The following is a 20298-nucleotide window of genomic DNA, read 5'->3' on the forward strand; positions in this document are numbered from 1 at the left end:
TCCGGTTCGACTTTGCGTTTTGACGTTGCGTTTCTCACGTTGCGTTACCTGTGCGTCCCTTCAGAAACATTTGTGGCCGTTATGACTCGCAGTAACATGTACACGGAAACAAATATTCCCTGAACAGAAAGCTAAGAATAAAGTAAAAGCTCTTCATTTTAATTTCCCTGAACTTCAACTGTATATATGCATAATTGCCATAATCATGTGTGAGAGAAAATTATATTGATTGGCAATTAAAACAAGTTAAAATAAAACAAGCACTGTATTTATTTTTTTTCTTTCTATTATTTTTTATATATTTTTTCCCGTTGAATATTATGTGTATTATTTAAATTATTTTTATTAAAGTATTAAAATAAACTCTGAACTAATAGATGAAAATTTGCCAGATTGTGTTGAAGCACGTAATAGCAACATCAACTTTAATATTTATAATGTCAATTAAAATAACATTCATAGCAAGTACCCAATTTACTACATCTTCCCCCTCCTGTACTCTCATCAAAGGAGTATTTCATAGCACAGCTTTATTAATTTTTTTTTTTAAAGTTTATAATCTTAGATATATATTTTTAAGTGCATCAAGCAGCAATTTATGGACATTGCTATAAAACTTTTTTTTTCCGCCAGTCGTGCCGATTCACATCCGAAATTCAGTTCGTTTCCATGTTGTTTCCGGAACAATTCGCACTCAATAAAACGCGTCCGATCGATGCAACGATAGTCGAGAGAATAATCTAGCTTCCTAGCCATTAAGCTCTTCAATAAGGATTAGCGACATTTCACACTCAAACACTAATGTCTAGAATCGTCGTGTAAACGTTGGTTTGTTTTCTATCAGTAACACTTTAATTTATTTTTTTTCGAGGCGATGTATGAAAATTTACCTAGAATTTACCATAATTTTGAGCAACGCGAATTCATGTGCATTTGTTTTCTCGCAAAACGCACCTATACCAGCGGCGTTATGGTCGCATTTTTTGTTTCCGCAGTCAAGCTCGCACGCCAATTTAAAGGCTATTCAGATTGCATATGTAAATATTTCCCAATCAAATTGGGTAAAACGGGTAAATAATGATGAAACTTACGTCCGGTGTAAGAGTGCAAATGTTTTCCTCACAGTTTCACAACCACATTTACAAAAAAGTCACTCATACATTTGAACGTGATTACCACTATTCATCATCAAAAGGGTCACCCATACAATCGGACGTGATAACCTTAATAACATCACTGCTCAAACGCCCTTGCTTCTATTTACTATGTCTAGCACTACCATTCATTAATCTACTTTTGTCTCACACACCACAGCGAACAGCGTACGTGTAATCTCCACGGTAATCTCACACTTGTAGTCAAATGTTACCTAATCCGTCCTCGCTTCACTAACCCCAACGACGCTATCTTTGTTTTTCCATCCCTTCTTAACGGAGGTTCGCGTGAGAGTGTTGATAATCCCAGTGATAATCCATCTCTGCGTGGAGCGCTCAAGAGGATTCCGTTCTCAGAATGTATTTCTAATTAGACACTTCATTGGATGCAAATGTAAACATACACTGAAAAAATAAATCATATATCACTTGGAAAATTTCCATTAGTTTGGCTACACACGGAACCAGAAATCAACCCAAATATAGGTTCTTTTCACTCATATCGGCTCTTCCGTGCGAGAACCCAAATTTGGCTATACCGCGTTAAAGCTCTGAGTGGGTAGTTTCCGTTTGATGCCGGCAGAAAATTGCAACCCATCGCAAAGTTCTTTCTACCTAGCGTTAACTTTCGAAGTACCCTAGTGGGTTGAAATAAACCCACTTTTGGGTAAACGGCAAAAAACCCAAATTTGGCTTCTCGCACGGACATTATCGGCTAGGTAGCTGCTTCTCGCTTTGTTTTTGACAACAATGCGAGCGGGAGAGCGAGGAAACAACCCACTGCTGGGTAAAAAGTTCAAGCGGTATACTTATTTTTGCGTTCTTTTAACGTTTTTTTTAGGTAATCTGTTTTTTTTTCGTGCATAACTGTTATTGGATTTTCCGATGAAAATTTCTTTGGAAATTTCACATGAAAACAATGTGAAAACTTTTTTTAGTGTAGTTCACATTGGAATTTTCAGAAACGTCAAATCAGTTTTTTTTTTTTAACCACAGTCGAGCTTCTCAGCTGAATCAAGTCCAAGTAAGTAGCAACATTCTATTTTAATTAATCTTTTCATTGTAGGCTTTCTCTACCACAATCGGAACAAGTGAGAACAATTCATTAAACGTTTAGGCATCAGTTCGTATTTTGTTTCCATCTGTATTCGACTGGAACCTAAAAAAAATTACGGATGAGGCCGACGTGACACTGAGTACAAAAGGAAACAAAACTTAGTAGGTGACTTTTTTTCCAACTTCATAGTAACCATTATTTATTTGAACAAACTCATCAGTGAAAGTGAGAAAAAAATAGTTTGCACTGCGGCCACCGACGAACTTCGGCGTCTAATGAAACACGCGATACACAAAATTATGGTCGAATCTCGAGGGACGTTTTATTTGCTGTCGACTTCGGAGTGCTCGAGGTATTATCTCCTGCTGCGATGAACCTGCGCCGTCATTCTCCGAAATGTTCGCAGAATTAGCAAAGCTTGGAACTGTATCATCCTCAGCGTGATCATCAGAAGCTTCGCCAGTGTCGATTGCAAAATCAGGTGCCTTTTTAACTTCCTGGACATTCCTTGCGTATTGAACACCAGCTTTGCTTATTACAACCACTTTAGCCCCTTCTCTAGCTACAACCCTGTAGCGCTCCGACGAGAACGTTGGATCCGTTTTGTTCCGTTTTTGCTGAGCCAGTAGCACGACATCCCCTATCTTAATGTTGGATTCCCTGGCGCCCCGAACTGAATCAGCGTACATCTTACTCGAAAGTTTCGTCTCTGCATCACGGTCACGGACTTCTCCACGATCAAGCTCTTCGTTGGAGGCTCCTCCCCACAAGCTAGGAAACGTGCCCCGATGTTTCCAGCCTACCATTAGTTCAAAAGGCGTCACCGCCAGTCGTGAGTGAGGCACCAGCGTATTATGTCGATGAACATATTCTTGGAGAGCATTACGCCAGTTTCTCCCGTCGATCCTGGATGCTGATATGGCTTTTATAATCCCCTGATTCTGTCTTTCGACAGCCCCATTGGATTGAGGACTCAGAGGCACTGCCTTACGTATTTCAATCCCTTTTCCTTTCCAGTATTCGTTAAACGCTGTGCTTTGAAAAGGAGGCCCGTTATCACTTTGAATTATAACAGGATAGCCCCAGGTATGGAACACCTCACACAGGGCAGAGTTCGTACTTTCTGCGTCCAAGGATTTCATCTCAACAACATGAAGGTATCTCGAGTATGTATCAACTACAACCAAAAACTCCCCTGTTCCGAAGTTGGGTACTGACAAAAAATCAATCTGCAGTATCTCCCACGGTCCGTCTGGAAGGTCCCTTGAAGCAAGTGGTAGCGGCGGATTACGTCTGGACAATAGTGTACAGGTTTCGCAGTTCCTAACAAAACGAGATACTTCAACCGACATTTTTGGCCACCAGAAAAACTGACGCATTATGCGCTTCATGGCCACTTCACCTATGTGTCCGCCATGAGCAGACTCTAGCGCTTTCCTACGAAGAGAATGTGGCAGAATCGTTCGTTCATCCTTGAATACCAGAAATCCGAGGCAATGCATTTTCTTCTTTTGAGCTTCATATGCACGAATGTCTTGCGGCCATTTGTTCGTTTCCAATGCTTTGCGTACCAGTTGTAGTTCTTCGTCACCTTCTGACCTACTCTCAATTTCAGTCCAAGTAAGCTCCATACAACCTGGATCCAAGGCATATAGGAAGTGTTTCTCTTCATCGTCTTCAAACGGTTCGGTTTGCTGCGTTTCGGGTATCAACCTAGATAGTGCATCAGCTACGTTCTCAACACCGGCTACGCGTTGAACAGTGAAGTCGTACGGTTGCAATCTCAAGGCCCAACCTTCTGCACGCGTCACAGCCCTTCGTCCCAGTCGGTGGTTGGTGTTGAAAATGTATTGGTTGGCCTCGGCATCCGTTCGGATTACAAACGATGTTGTCAACAGATAATAATTGAACCGCTCCACGCCCCAAACGACAGCCAGAGCCTCTTTCTGTGTTTGGGGGTAGCGCTGTTCGGTGGGAGTGAGCACTTTCGACGCACAAGCAATGATTCGAGGTTGTTCAGAAGCGTTATATTGGACCAGCACGGCTCCCAGTCCCGTAGGTGACGCGTCCACAAATAGCTCGATTCGGTCCGATGGATTGTAATATCCTAAACGCTTGATTGTCTTCAACGCCTCGTTCTTTAGGTAGGAAAACTCCGCCTCTTCTTTCTCTGTCCAGTAGAATCTCTCTGAAGTGGCTAATGCTCGTAGATGCTCCGTTTTTGTAGCCCGATGGATGATAAACTTATCAACGAACGTTATCAAGCCCAGAAAACTCTTGACCTCCGAGCAGCTGACAGGCGTCCGAAAATTGTTGATAGCCGAGATCTTTTCCTCTTCGATCATCCAGCCCTGCGGCGTCAGCGTGAAACCCAGGAATCCGACGATCTGGCTGCCGAAGACACATTTCTCTTCATTTAGTTTTACGTTATGATTAGCCAAGCACGCGAGGACAGCCTCCAAGTTTCGATCATGCTCTTCTTTCGTCGCGCCGAATACCAGGACATCGTCCTGATAATTCTTGCATCCCTTACATCCGCCAAGTATCTTCCTCTGCAGCGTTTCTTGAAATAAATCCGGAGCATTGCAGAGTCCAAATGGCAGCCTCACACAACGAAACATGCCAAACTCCGTGAAGAAGTTGGTCAGATGCCTTGACTCTTCGTCCAACTCGATATGGAAGTAGGCATTCGAAATGTCAATTGTAGAGAACCAGGTAGCTCCATCTATTTCAGCCAAAATTTGCTCCAACGTTGGCATCGAAAAGGGAGTCCGATAAATATATCGGTTGGGACCTCGCAAATCAATAACCAGCCTGATGTCTTCTTTTCCTTTAGGTACAACCAACATGGAAGAGCAGAAGGACGTATCCATTCCATCGATGACTGGTTCTATTATGTTTGCCTTAATCAGCTCCTGGATCCGTTTTTCCACTAGAGGTTTCACGGCCGCCGGGATGTTCAGGAAAATGTTCCGGCACGGTGGCTTCGACTTATCGTAGTGAATCTTGACTGGAGGAACATTGAATTTTGGAAAAATGTCGTCCGTGTCAAGCACTGCAATCTCCCCAGCATATACATGGTGAGCAGCAACTGGCTGTGTCTGTACGGTCTGTACGGGGACCTTTAGCCCAAGCATTAGAACACTGTACCGCGATGCAGTTGTTCTGCTTAGAAGAGCTCGTGCTTCCTTAACCACATAAAACTTTTCCAACAAAATCGGTCTGTCATCAGAGATGAACAGATATGCATTGAATGTGGCCATTACCTCAATGTTTCCAGAAGACGCATACGCTTTCAGCGGCCTATCGGTTCCACACTTCACTTCGAATACTTCGCTGCTATATGCAGGATCTGACATCAACTTGCAGAAAGAATCCTCGGTGAATGTGTTGACCTGCGCTCCCGAATCGATCAGGAACGGGCATCGCAATCCTGCTACAACTGCTACGATTATACTCCCGTCTGTAGCTTCGTCCAACGCGCTAGCCATTGAACTAGGATGCTCTGGCAATGGACGATTCAGAACGCTAATAGTCCTAGTACCAGGCTCAACGTTTACGGGTTCGATTATGGGATGCTTCGTTGCACCCATGGCTTCCGACATTTCAATATCATCCGAAATGTCCTGTGGTGCACACTTGCTTGAAGCAGTGTTCTTAGGGAATGAACCACGCTGTTAATAACATAAGTATCAAATAATGTTTGTATCCTCTTTTTAATAACCAATATACTTACATAAACTTTTGTTTCAGGTACATCGGTCACTAGTCCGATATTGGAACACTCCGAGCCATCCACAACCACCGCCATCATAGTGTCGCCTGAAACGACGTTCGATGCTTTCTTACTCGGAACAATTCCCTCGGCAAATGAAGGACGCTGCTAGTAACATAAGTATCAATTAATAACCGCTGAAGTTCTTTTTTTTTTTCGTTTTGTTGGGACTCATACTCACAATATTTATTGTTTCTTTAGGTTCACGGCTTGTTGATCCAGTTTTGCAACGCTCAGGGCCTGACGATTTATTGAGAATCGACGGACGACTTTCTCGGGGAGCTGGTGCCTGTACTGACTGTTCTGATTTCGCCGAATCAAGCTTATTCATTAAGTGTTGACATTGACTCTTGTGAATTACCATTTCGTTGATGCTTTTCGATTCCTGCATAATAATACATCAGCATTACTTCATTGAATTCATTTATTCAAAATCTTGAGTTAGAACTTCACAAGAAAATTCTGGTTTCAGATTGTATTCCATACGTATAAGTGTTTTTAGTTTGACAAAAAAAACATATTCCTTCCAATCATAGTTATAACAAAAAAAAATGTCATACAAATTCAAAGTGACAAAATAAACAAAAAATGAATATATAAATAGTGCTCAAAGGAGAAAGTCTATTTTGAAGAAATATTATCAACTACGAATACTTGTTCTTAAACCTGTTCTTAAATCATTCTCCCTTTGCAGCACTTACCGAATCATCGCCACCTGCAACTTCTTCAACTTTCTCAATGACGGCAATTTTGGCCGGAGCTGCCTCCAATCCTTCCTTGGCCGTGCGTTTGTAGGTGCTAGGAGTACACGCTCGCTGAATGTGTCCAACCAGACCACACTTGTGACAAGTTTTGTCCTTAACATTGCAAATGTCGCCCGTATGATAAACGCTGTAACAACGCCAACATCTTTCTCCAGCCAGAGGCTGATTCTGTGGTCGAGATTGGACATTCGCCGACGGGTATCTGCCTCTCGGAGCACGCCAGCTGCCTCTTCGACCCGGATATCCCCGGAAGTTCATGTTACCACGAGGAAAACGAGGTGCCTCCCAAACCTGCGGCGATCTCACTGGAGCAACCAACGCAGGGGCCAAATTTTCGCGCTCCCGGCCGTGCTTCTGTTTCACATAGTCTTCATTAAGCTGAATGGCTTCCAGCTCACGTACCTTGTCCACAAGATCTGTGAAACTGCCCTGACGACTGATCATTTTCAGGGCAGCCGTCCTGACGTCACGGCTCCTGGCATGCTCTGCAACTGTGGAAACTATTTCCTCGAACTCCTTGTCGTTTTCGAATTCACATAGTCGTGCTGTGGAGCCGACCCTTACTATGTAATTTAGGTCAGTTTCATTGCCTTTTTGGACCATCAGTGCTAGTCGCCGCCTCATCAACATAACATCTGATCCAGAACCAAAATACGTCTTTAGTCGATGCATGGCGTTGGAAAAAGGAGCCGTATCAGGATCCGGTGCATCAGCTTGTGTCTTCGTATTCCTGAAAATGTCGAGCAGGCGCGGCCCGGCCTTCACTTTGAACACTGTATACATGGTTGCCTCCTCATCAATGCCAGCTAGTTTCAATGAGTCCACGAGTAGATCTTTCCATAATTCGAAGGTTTGTCGGTGAATCGGTTCGTTGTCAGTTCCTTTACACTCGGGCACATTGATTGACGCGACCGACAACTGGTTGACAGAAGACAGAAACCTGGATTCTTCGAAACTACGGGACACATTCGAATTCATTGCATGTTGTCGAGTGCTGCTGAGCCTGGCTTGAACCTCGAAATCCAGATTCTGACTGTCAGGGTTGCTTCCCGTGTCCTTGGCATTCATGTTCAACCGCAGCTCTTCATTCTCTTTACGTGATTGCTCAAGTTCACTAGCCAACTGTTCCTTCATCGATCTTTCTTCCGCCAACTGTTCGGCTAACTCTTCCGACAGTTCAGCCGCCGTCTTCTTCGGAGCTCGCACGTATTTTCCTATAACCAAACAGAGATAGCGCTTAGTAAATAGAGACCTGCTCGCTCTAATTATTAATATTTACAATAATTCAAATTATTTGTTCCATTCTCAAATTACAGAGACCTGCTCGCTGTTTTGTTTTGTTTTTTTTTTTTTTTTCCCCCAGAGACCTGCTCGCTCTGTTCTATTTTTTTTTTTTTTCAGAGACCTGCTCGCTCTGTTATTACTTTTTTTTCCAGAGTCCTGCTCGCTCTGTATTATTTTTTTTTTTAGTTATTATTATTGCAGAGTCCTGCTCGCTCTGTTTGCTCAACAATTTCCCTCTCATGCTTCATGCAGTCCACCCCCAATGTTCATACTTCAGCCATCTTTGAAATCACTCGCAGAAGCTTACACCTTCTGCTTAATTTCTTTTGATTTTCCTTATACTCACCTGCCGACTGCGCCATGTAGTGTTTTCGATGATAAGCTTACGGAATGTGATTAAAAATCGGAATGAATTATACTTATTCCTTTAATTTTAGGAGCACAAATTTTCTTTTGAACTTTCGCTCTTGAAAATCGTTAACAGAATGATCTAACACTCGCTTTTCTACCCGAGCCGCTCGCTTCCGGTTCGACTTTGCGTTTTGACGTTGCGTTTCTCACGTTGCGTTACCTGTGCGTCCCTTCAGAAACATTTGTGGCCGTTATGACTCGCAGTAACATGTACACGGAAACAAATATTCCCTGAACAGAAAGCTAAGAATAAAGTAAAAGCTCTTCATTTTAATTTCCCTGAACTTCAACTGTATATATGCATAATTGCCATAATCATGTGTGAGAGAAAATTATATTGATTGGCAATTAAAACAAGTTAAAATAAAACAAGCACTGTATTTATTTTTTTTCTTTCTATTATTTTTTATATATTTTTTCCCGTTGAATATTATGTGTATTATTTAAATTATTTTTATTAAAGTATTAAAATAAACTCTGAACTAATAGATGAAAATTTGCCAGATTGTGTTGAAGCACGTAATAGCAACATCAACTTTAATATTTATAATGTCAATTAAAATAACATTCATAGCAAGTACCCAATTTACTACACACGAGTTTAGGGATTTTTAAAACTTGCATTGTGATTTTCGAGCGATACTTCGAGTCGGTAAATACTGCAACGCTGCTGAAGATGTACAGTAGACGTTCGGTCGGTGCAAATGGTTTAACTGCAATGCTTTTTAACTGCAAGTCCGGTAAGTGCAACAAATTTGCAGTTATCGCACCGACAAACGTCAAAATGGTGCGCCATGTTAGCCCAAATGGACAGTCGGATCACGTTCACGGTTATTTATTGTGGTTTGACAACTTGTTGACATCTATCAGTCGTTGCAGTTACAGTAGACGTTCGGTCGGTGCAAATGGTTTAACTGCAATGCTTTTTAACTGCAAGTCCGGTAAGTGCAACAAATTTGCAGTTATCGCACCGCCAAACTTCAAAATGGTGCGCCATGTTAGCCCAAATGAACAGTCGGATCACGTTCACGGTTTTTTTTTTTGTCGTTTGACAACTTGTTGACATCTGTCAGTCGTTGCAGTTACCGAATTTCGTTCGCTAAGTGAAACGTAAACATGTTGCAGTTATCGAACGTCGACTGTATTCAGTAGTAGTGTTACGTGTTTCTCTGTGTGACAGATGTCAACAAGTTGTCAAACGACAAAAAATAACCGTGAACGTGATCCGACTGTTCATTTGGGCTAACATGGCGCACCATTTTGACGTTTGTCGGTGCGATAACTGCAAATTTGTTGCACTTACCGAACTTGCAGTTAAAAAGCATTGCAGTTAAACCGTTTGCACCCACCGAACGTCTACTGTATTTTCATGTTTTTCCAACTGTGAAGTGTTACTGATCCAGGAGTTCGTTCTTCGGTGGCGTTACTTTTCATTCGAGGGCTAACTTGTCGGGTCGTATTTTGATCTCGTTTCCTCTCCACTATCGCGAAGGACGAATCAAAAGAAACGCCGAAAATTGTGGTGACTGCAAAACACGCTCCAAACACACGCGCAAAGGCGCAAATTAATTAAAAAATCGCGATTCTTCCGTAAATTTGCCAGTGCAATGCTGAAAACCGCGAAAGTTCTGTTCAGCTTCCGGTCGAATTTCGCCTCTTCGGCTATTTTTACAGCCACCACAGCTCGCAAGCCGATAATCTCGTGCCGACGCTCGCAGCACAATCTGTTCGTGGAGCACTTCCCGCTCGGCACCGAAGGCGGAGGTGGTAAGAAATTTGGCGATGTCCCACTGGCATCGGCGGGCTGGCGACACCGGAAGTCTGTTGGCGATTACTTTATCATCCATCCGGTGCAGCAGCCGTACGAAACGCATACGCTGAGCGATGTCCCCTTTCAACAGCTCGGGATTCGGGATGAGCTGGTGCAGAATATACGGGAGAAGGGGGTGCTGTTTCCTACCAAGTACCAAGCGGAGGGCATTCCTACGATTCTGAACGGAGGGCATACACTGCTGGCGGCGGAGACCGGATGCGGGAAAACGTACACATATTTGCTACCCATTGTGGAACAGATTCTGAGACGTAAGTTGAACTGCAGCGAGAGGGGATTCAACACGCCGCTGATGCTGATTCTGACTCCTGGGAGGGAGTTGGCGCAACAGATTGGGCGTGTTGTGGAAGGGTTGACCCAAGGGTTGGACATTAAAACTCGAGTGTTGTTGGGCGGAAGGACCCGACAGCAGATGATGAATCCCCATTTCGAAGACATTGATATTCTGGTCTCGAGCTTCGGAGCCATCAGTAAGCTGGTATCCAGTGGAATCTACAGGACGGACAGTGTCCGATGGGTCGTTTTGGACGAGGCTGACACACTTTTGGACGATAGTTTCAATGCCAAGCTGCTTCATTTGATGAAACGTTTTCCGTTCCACAAAAATCATCTCCAGGATATGGGAGATAATGTTCAAGGAACGCAGTTGATTTTGGCGGCAGCCACGATGCCCTCCAATATGAACGAATTGCTCAGTCGCATAGTGAACGTAGACACCATAGAAGAAGTCATCAGCCCTCATTTGCACCGGTTGTTATCCCACGTCACTCAACGCTTCATGCGGATCAAGAAATCCGACCGACCGGGAGTCCTCCTGGATTTACTTAGGAAAGATGCCAAACTCAAACGTCCCACAATCATCTTCAGCAACAAAACGCCAACCTGTGACTTCATTTCCATCCACCTAAATGAAGCGGGGATTCCGTGTGTCAACCTGAACGGTGACATGCTGCTCAAGATCCGCCTCGGTCAGTTCGAGAAGTTCCAACGCGGCGAAGTGGATGTCCTTTCGACGACCGACGTGGCCAGTCGGGGCTTGGACACGACCCGAGCCGGGCACGTGATTAATTTTGATTTTCCGCTGTACGCTGCGGATTACATCCACCGTATTGGTCGGATAGGGCGCGTGGGTAGCCGAAACGATTGTCTGGTTACGAACATGGTCTCAAATCAGGCGGAAATCGGCGCTGTGCAGAGGGTGGAATATGCTGCTCGGACGAACAACCCGCTTGCCAATGTGGATGCCAATGTCAAGGCTATCATCCGGCGGAGAATTCAACGGACCTCGGAGGAAAACTCCTAGATAAGTATGCTTTGATTTTTGCTTTAGTTTTTGATAATAATTATATTCACATCATATTGTACAGGATGCATATGGATTTTATGCTTAGCGCGATCTAGTTGAAGAGGTCCTTGTGAAGGGAATGCTTTTGAAAGAACCTGTGAAAAAAGTGTGACGGGCTTGCTTGGTGGTCTCTCTGGATGCTATCGTTTCTGAATCCTATTCAGAAAGTCCTGGGTTGAATCCCTGGCCCATCCTTTTCTTTGTAACTACTTTTTCTTTCTTCTCTACATACTCATACTAAAACTCATATAAATTCATATCAAGACGAAGACCTACAACAATTTTATGAGACGTTTCAAATCAGTTGTTTTTCGTCTGTCTACCCGTTTTGATGTTCACTGTTCATCTAGTCCACGGAATCCCAACCGGTGGTCCGCGACCCCCTCGGGGGCCGTGAAGTCAGTCCAGGGGGGCCGCGAATGTTACGAAAAATTATCAATTTTTATTTTATTTTGTGCAAACTATACCAATTTTTAATTTTGTATACCGCCACCCCCAAAGGCCACAATTCGAGGAACAAATTTATGTACAGTATAAAACGTTTTCAGAAGAAAAAAATTTCGGCTGCGTCGCTATTTTTCAGCTACGACACAAATTTAATGTTCATAACAACATTGTTTACGAAATGTGAGTGTCGAATAAAACAAAACCAGATTAATCCACCTAGGGGTGATACACAAATTATGTCACGCAAAAATCGACCTTTTTCAACCACCCCCCACCCCCCTCCCCCCCATGTCACACTTTTTGGATGGGACCTCAATATTTTTTGTAAGGGTTGTCACGTTCTGCAAACCCCCCCCCCTCCCCCCTAAAAGCGTGACGTAATTTGTGTACGACCCCCTAGTGGTGATATAGCCTTTCTCTTTCTATAAGTGCAATAGGTCCTCGCAAATTGAATGGTAGTTTTTTCGTGATATCCTCAATTAGTCGATAATCACGTAGAAAAACTACTTTCTTCAGCGATTCCATATTTGTGACGAGATTGTCCAGAGTGTCTGATAATTCAACAGGATTTACTCGCATTTGGTGAATTACTTTCATCAAGTCACTTAGCAGCTGTCTATAAACTATTTCAGGTCTTCCGAAGGTTTCTTCGAGTCGTTTAATAATTTGCGGTATATTTTCTGCGCTTATCATCAAATTGGCAACGCATTTCGCTGCAGATCCGCTCAATGAATGTTCCAATCGGTTTAAATTTTCCAAATTTGTGAATGCTCCTTCTGCTGTAGTATCATCATAAATACATACCGTGATTTCGGGTGAAATTGATCACTTTTTGCAGTTTTCGGCGCCTAATTTTTGAATATTCAACAATATGGTTGAACTTAAAGTTTTAAAACAAGTACGACCACGGTTTTCATCAGTTAACGAGATTGAAACTTTTATTACAAAGCATTTTATCATAATAAATGTCATTTAAAATAAAAAATCAAAAATTTTACTTTCGGGGTGAAATTGATCAGTCGGTGAAATGCCTTTGTAAGTCATAAAAATATTTTTCCACCTAAAATAACAATCCCAAAATGCGAAAAGCAATGCAAAACTTTTGCAACCTTACTCAATTTTGAATTACATAAATTTAAAGTTTAATAAATTCCAAGAAAACGCCTGAAAGTATGCAATTTTCATACTAAATATGTTATTACGATACTCTACTTCCGAAAAGTATAATTCTATGCATAAATTTTAATATTTATAGAATTTTTGATGACGAAATCGGATTCAGCGAATGCTTGGCATCTAGAAACATTCATTCGAATATGCATTACATGTGCGATACTGCTACGGTAGCAAAAGTTTTAAAGTGTCTTTGAAATTTGTCTAACACGCAGAATTGGAAAATATTGGATTTATTACAGAAATATGTGACTAATTGACTACAAAACATGTAAACTCATCATTCAATAACCCTTGAGCCAGATGATGGCCATTTCCTACATATTGTTTTAAGTTTAGAGTGTTATTTTTGACAATTAAAAATGCCCCTCACATTGATCAATTTCACCCCACTGATCAATTTCACCCGAAATCACGGTACTTTTAAATGTTGGCCAATCACGTGGTGCTCCATTAAATACTGTAAGCTGAATTAGCCCTTGTCTTTTAAGATATGGTGTTGCATCATAATTTTTTTTTATTAACGCATTACTGATCGATTGATTTATTTTCTCAGACAGGCTGTGTTTTTGTAACTTATCCAGCAAGTCATTGCGTTCCATTTCCAATTGTGTGCATTTTATGCATAAAAATTGTTCTTCCTTAGTTGGTTTATGATCAAGCTCTGCGCAAGTTAAGTGAAACCAACGGTCACCCTCATCGCAACATACCGTATCACACACTGTATCATCCTCGTTACAAAGACGGCAATGGCCGTTCTTGTTCAATACAAACCTTATAGACATGTTTGCTGATTACCATGTTTGCCTAGGAATTTCCTTGAGTTCACTTAAGTTCCGTTGCATAAAAAGTCGCCGTCCAAAACTGTTTGCCCAGTGTTATTATCTCGTACTACCAAAACTTAGTGAATATCAGTTCACTTTCACTAATTCTTCACGATTGTTCTGTTCAATGATGCCTTCCCTGGAGGGAGCTAGTCACTATATGGCACGACTAGACCAACTGGTGATTTTCTGTTCACACGTATTCTTCACAATATCGTTGAGCTCAATGTTGGTTATAATTCTTTGATGTAATCGATATTGTTCAGTTCAATGTTGCCTTCCATAAGGGAGCTAGCCACTATGGCACGACTAGACCAAGTTGTGAATGTCAGTTCACTTAAATTCTTCTTGATATCGTTGAGTTCAATATTACTTTCCCTGGAGGGAGCTAGTCACTATGGCACGACTAGACCAGCGCGCTCCTGGAGTTCGATTTTCCTCTGCTTTGCAGATCGCCAAATGTTGGCAGCAGCATTTCCTCTCTGGAAGATGGCAGTAGCTCCTCCTCTCTGGAGCCACCATATGTTGACGATGGGGCACTTACCGTTGCAAAGGGAGACGGTATTCGATTCCGCGTGTGCCGATCAACAGGCAAGAGAAACGTATTGAATAAACTGTCGACGATCGAAACTGATTGAGTGGTAGATAATAAAAATCGATTGGTCCAAATCGAATGTGGGAGCGATCAACTGGCCTTCCTAGATCCGGTCAAATTCTTTCGCATTCGAAGACGTGACTTAATCGGATGAGGAAAAGTTGATCGCAATGCACTTATATTTTTCTAGACTCATGCCAAAGTTACTCGCATTCGGAACCGTGGCTTACCAGAGTGAGAAAATAAATGCTTGCCCACACTGTAATCGGTGTCAAACTGGCCTTTTCAGACTCTTGCCAAAGTTACTCACATTGGGAACCGTAGCGTGCCAGAGTGGAAAAAGTTTGATCGTTTCAGTATGATTTAGGACTTCCTCGATTCTAAGTAGTACCAAATAACTCTTTTCAAAGACTTAGGTTTTTCCAATCAAGCTCCAGCCAACCCCTTTCGCATTCGCTTGGGTGATAGGAGGGATCAGAAAAACATTAAGCTTCTCGAAGTGCTTGATAACGAAGGATTTCGAGTAGCAAGTAAATGAGTGTTCTGTAGCTTGTGACGTACAAGGCAAAACTGCTACCGTCTTTATTGTTCGATCGCCTTTTATACTCTCGTCCAGACATTATTCGCACCCTCTTTTTACATGTTTTTTTTCCTGATTCCTACGTAAAGCATATTTATTATATGTGTATCGTCCAGAAACTATGCTCACCCTCTTTACATCATTAATTAACTCATGATTCATCAAAATTTGAACTTGTATACAAACAATCCTGCAATGAATCTTTCAAACAAGTTTTGCTAACAAATAATTAATCCCTGATCAAAACCTTTTCTGGTACTTTGACCATTACAATACATTAGAATTTGGGTTGTGTTCTTGGCTTTACGTTAGTTTTGAGCATAGATAATTGATTACAATTTTATATCCTATCGGTGCATGTCTGGAGCTAACAATTACAAATGGCGTAGCTTGTATTCTAGTCTAATGAATTTCACAATATTGCGTAATTATATATCATGCTTTATGTGTAAATCAAAAAAACATAATATGTATAACACAGACAAACAGACGTAACACTTCGAACATTTTTCGAATCAAATCATAGTCACGTAAACATGTTCGCCCAATGCTAAAAGGACTAAGTTTGGCCGACCATCAACTAGGTGGCGGTAGTGGGCAAACGTCAAACTCGAGCAAAAACGATGCGAGCGCCACGGGTGGTCAGTTGGCCAACTATCAAATTTTCAAACAGACCGTTAAATCGGTGTACGATGCCAAAATATCAGAGTGTTACGTTTGTTTGTCTGTGCTCCAGGTGTAAACGAATAACAAATTAAAACGTAACTTTATTGACATGGAAGATAACATTACAAGACGCGACACATATACGAGATGACGACTAAAATAAAACTAATTTCTGCTTTTGTGCATCAACCGATCGTATATTGAGATGCTATCGGTGAGCAAGCAGAGCGGCGAGATTTGAGAGATTATTGTTCAATGGTTCTCAACACAAGGGGTTTAAGGGGGTCTCGTGGGCGTTCCTGAGTTGTTCCAGGAGGTTCCAATGGCGTTTCATCGGGTTTAAGAAACGTTTCAAGTTCTTGCGAGTTTCAGGTGGTTTCTGAAGCATTCTAGAAGTTTTCAAGCAGTTACAGGAATTTCAAGGGTGATTCAGAGCGCGTTCCATATAATTTCAGGGGCGTTCCATGGCGTTTTAGGAGTGTTTAAGGTGTTTCGGGGGAGCTCCATGAAGTTTCAGGGACGTTCGATAGTGTTCTAGGGGTTTTTAATGCATTGCAAGGGCGCCCAGGGAGCACTTCAGGAGTGTTCCAGGAAGTCCCAAAGCGTTTAGAGTGTTTCAGAGGGTTTCACGTGCGTTCCTAGCGTTCCAGAAAATCTTCTTTCATGTGGCTTTACGTCCCCACTGAGACTTGGCCTGCCTCGCTTCAGCTTAGCGTTCTTTGAGCATTTCCACAGTTATTAATTGATAATAACTGTTATGATAATAATTTTCCTGCCATTGCATGAATTTGTATATTGTGAGGCAAGGACAATGGTACACTATGACCAGGGAGGCGAGAAAATTTTCCCGACCGGAACGGGATTCGAACCCGCCGTCTCCGGGTTGGCGATCCATAGCATTAACCACTAGGCTAACTGGAGACCCCGTTCCAGAAGATATATCCCTGGTATCATCTGAAACGCCTGGAAATGCCTCGTGAAACATACTTGATAGCTCTCTATATTACTAATAAATCTTCCGGAAAGCCCCTAAAACATCCCTGAAACTAGATGCCCTAAATCCCGGAACTCCCGAGAACCTTTCTGAAACTCCCACGAAATTTTAAAGTGAACATCTAATAAATTGGTACATACTAGACTGGGTCAACAGAGTTGATTTTTTTTTTTTATTTTTCGATTCCTTTTGGCGTCCAAAACAACTGTGCAAAATTTGGGAGCGATTGGTTGCGTCCCCGTATTCCGCATTGCGATTGAAATTCGTATGAAATTTAGTATGGGAAAACGTGCTTTTTTGCATTTTTATCCTAAACTGATTTTTTTTATCTAATGGGTAGTACGGAGATCGCAAGAAATATCTTGGTCTATCTCGATGCGTGGAAAATTCAGGCAAGGAATCGCTCAAGAAATAAGAATGCGTTGCTCTGGATCCGGTCACGGAAAAATAATGCACTGAACGAAAATTACTTGCGCGATTCCGTTTGAATTACATACCTCACATAAAACCGATACAGTAGACGTTCGATAACTGAAACATGTTCGCGTTTCACTTAGGATGTAATGTAGAGAATGAGATAAGCAGGAATGGAAATTATTTGAATGGTTGAAAAATTAGTAGGCGTACCCAAGTAACACAACTTGTTATAATAATGTATATAATACATGCTTCATACAAACGACTATGTTTTGTTTTCACTATGGAAAACTTATTTTCGTACACTTATATCACTGCAAATTTGTTGCACTTACCGGACTTGCAGCTAAAAAGCATTGCAGTTAAACCGTTTGCACCGACCGAACGTCTACTGTATATAAATAAGGAAATTAAATCACTTCATTGAATGTTTGAACTGCCCTAGATAATTTTTTTTTGGATAGAAATCTGTACATGATCAAACGGCTATATATACAAATATTAGTGTGAAACATTTTAGCAGGCACTGTAATAAATCAGTCCTGATAGGAAAGAATCCAGAATATTAGAATTACGTTTTAATAACAACGGGTGTACATAACAACAACATGTTTGCCGAATACTACTTGATTCGAATCAAATACATTGAAATAACATCATAATAACGTTATTGCAACATCTTTTTCCAAATAGCATACAACGATGAGATTGTTGTTTTTGAATAGTCTATTTTACGAAACGACAACAGTGTTGATATTGATATTAACACTCACGGGCTTGGGCGCAACCTCCTGTCAAATTTTCATTTATGAAATGAGCGATCAGCTGATCCGAAACGTCTCGTAAAATGGCTCATACCTATTTTGAACATAGGTACAGTAGACGTTCGATAACTGCAACATGTTTACGTTTCACCTAGCGAACAAAATTCGATAACTGCAACGACTGACAGATGTCAACAGGTTGTCAATCGACATAAAATAACCGTGAACGTGGCCCAACTGTTCATTAGGGCTAACATGGCACACCATTTTGACGTTTGTCGGTGCGATAACTGCAAATTTATTGCACTTACCGGACTTGCAGTTAAAAAGCATTGCAGTTAAACCGTTTGCACCGACCGAACGTCTACTGTATAACAATAACAAAGTTTTAGTGCAATTTCTTACTCCAATCTAAATATTTTGATTTTTAATATATCACGGAGTCAAAATTAGTGTTTTTAAGTGAGATTTAGCTGTCACGTAAGTACCCGAAGTAATTTTTAGATAACATATAAGGCTTGACACTGAGGTGAAGCTCAATTAGTGACTTTCCTCTGCTGACCCATTAGGACTAAAGCGACTTCCGCAATCGCCAAGAATTTTAGAGAATATTGTTATACCCATTAAGCAAATTTGGTGCCTGGTTGACAACGAAATATTAACTCCAGGCAATCAACAATCGCAAAGCATTAAATATTAGTGTTGGATTAAATGGAAAGCTTCAAGTGCAAATGATTTTTCATAAAAAAATGTTCAAATGAGTGAAGAGATATAGCTAATTGATGAACTTATACTCCAACGTATTTGATACGTAAACTTAACGTATTCTTAACATACTTCAGCCCAAAGGTTATTACTATGTACTGTTGATGTTTTTCATATCATCTTGAACTTAAGGAAGACAATGATACAAAACCCTAGTGCAATTAACGTTCAACTTACGTTACTCTAACTTGTGGTTGGGTTGATAAGATTTTTCAGTGACTTGTTATTACCAAACATATGTAGTTAAAACATGATTTTAACTTAGGATGTGTTTAGATTCCATTATAGTACTATACTACAACATCTTTTTCAAATTTAACTTTCAAAGATGTTTTCTGTGTTACTTGGGTAGATTTAACAGGGAAAACACATTTTAGTTTTGTGACAGATTTCATAGGAGATAGATGGAAGAAATAGAAAAATAAAATTAGAAGCAGATTTTTTGAAAAAAAGTTTGAAGATTGTTTGTCAAGCTGGCAATCAAAGGTTCCGGAATTCCCTTTTCCGTCGGGTCCGTGGTCGATATTTTCGAGCAGATGATCTTTCGCAGTTGAATAGAAAATAGTTCGAGATCGCACTCACAATGTTTATCCCAGTTAGTTGGCTGACAACTCACTCACGCTGGATGAGTTCATTGACGCCTTTGTGAGTAAGTGAACGGGTTGTTGTTTTTATGATGAACATTTGTGACGATATACACATTTATTATTTGGCTTTCGCGAGAATTATGATGATTCATTTATGAATAAAAAAAATAATATTCTGACACATAAAAACATAACAATTTTATTAATCTGATATATTAACATTTTTTCAGTTATCATCTTTTTTATATAAATATTTAAATATACCTAGTATTATCACATTATAATGCCACACAGTGATTCAATTAAACATTCCCAAAAATAATAAAATAATTCACCGAGTTAAGATTACGACGATTTTGAATATAAATTTGGGTTCAACGAATGCATTAATGCTGATCTATTTTGTTTACTCTATTATCTATACTTTCACACATTCTTTGTAATTTGCTTTGGCTCGTCCTCTGCCACTGCCGCGTCATTGCCAGCTGAGGCTGCTATTCTTTCCTTGTCCTTAACAAGGTCCTCAACTATGGATTTGACACAGTCTTTATCCTCTTTAACGTTTTCTTTGCCTGAAATGCGCTCTATTTTGATTGCGCTGTTATCGTCCTCAATCGAGGACTTTCGTTTACGATTGGGGGTGGCCTTTGATAAATCTGGTTGAACCTGTACAACAAAGCAAATTATTAAAGTTTTCTACGATTTTTATTATATGACACTTACTTTGAATGGCAGTATCAACTGTCTCAGCTTTCTCTTGGGCGGTCCCATTTTAAACTTGCTCGCTCGTCGCACTATCCCACGAAAAATGCCAATGCGAGTAATCCTTCCAAACTCTCAGGAAGATTCCAGAATATATGCGTTT

The 20298-nt window shown here is 41.1% G+C and overlaps 1 protein-coding gene across 1 annotated transcript; it reads left to right on the forward strand.

The window, feature by feature from the left end:
- Positions 1-9936: 9936 nt before the first annotated feature.
- On the forward strand, positions 9937-11646 carry LOC109409558 (probable ATP-dependent RNA helicase DDX28). Its single transcript, XM_019682998.3, has one exon. It carries the CDS (start codon positions 10053-10055, stop codon positions 11577-11579), a length of 1527 nt encoding a protein of 508 aa, XP_019538543.3. The 5' UTR covers positions 9937-10052; the 3' UTR covers positions 11580-11646.
- Positions 11647-20298: the final 8652 nt, after the last annotated feature.

The sequence above is a fragment of the Aedes albopictus genome, chromosome 3 (assembly GCF_035046485.1).
Source record: "Aedes albopictus strain Foshan chromosome 3, AalbF5, whole genome shotgun sequence".
Lineage (NCBI taxonomy): Eukaryota > Metazoa > Arthropoda > Insecta > Diptera > Culicidae > Aedes > Aedes albopictus.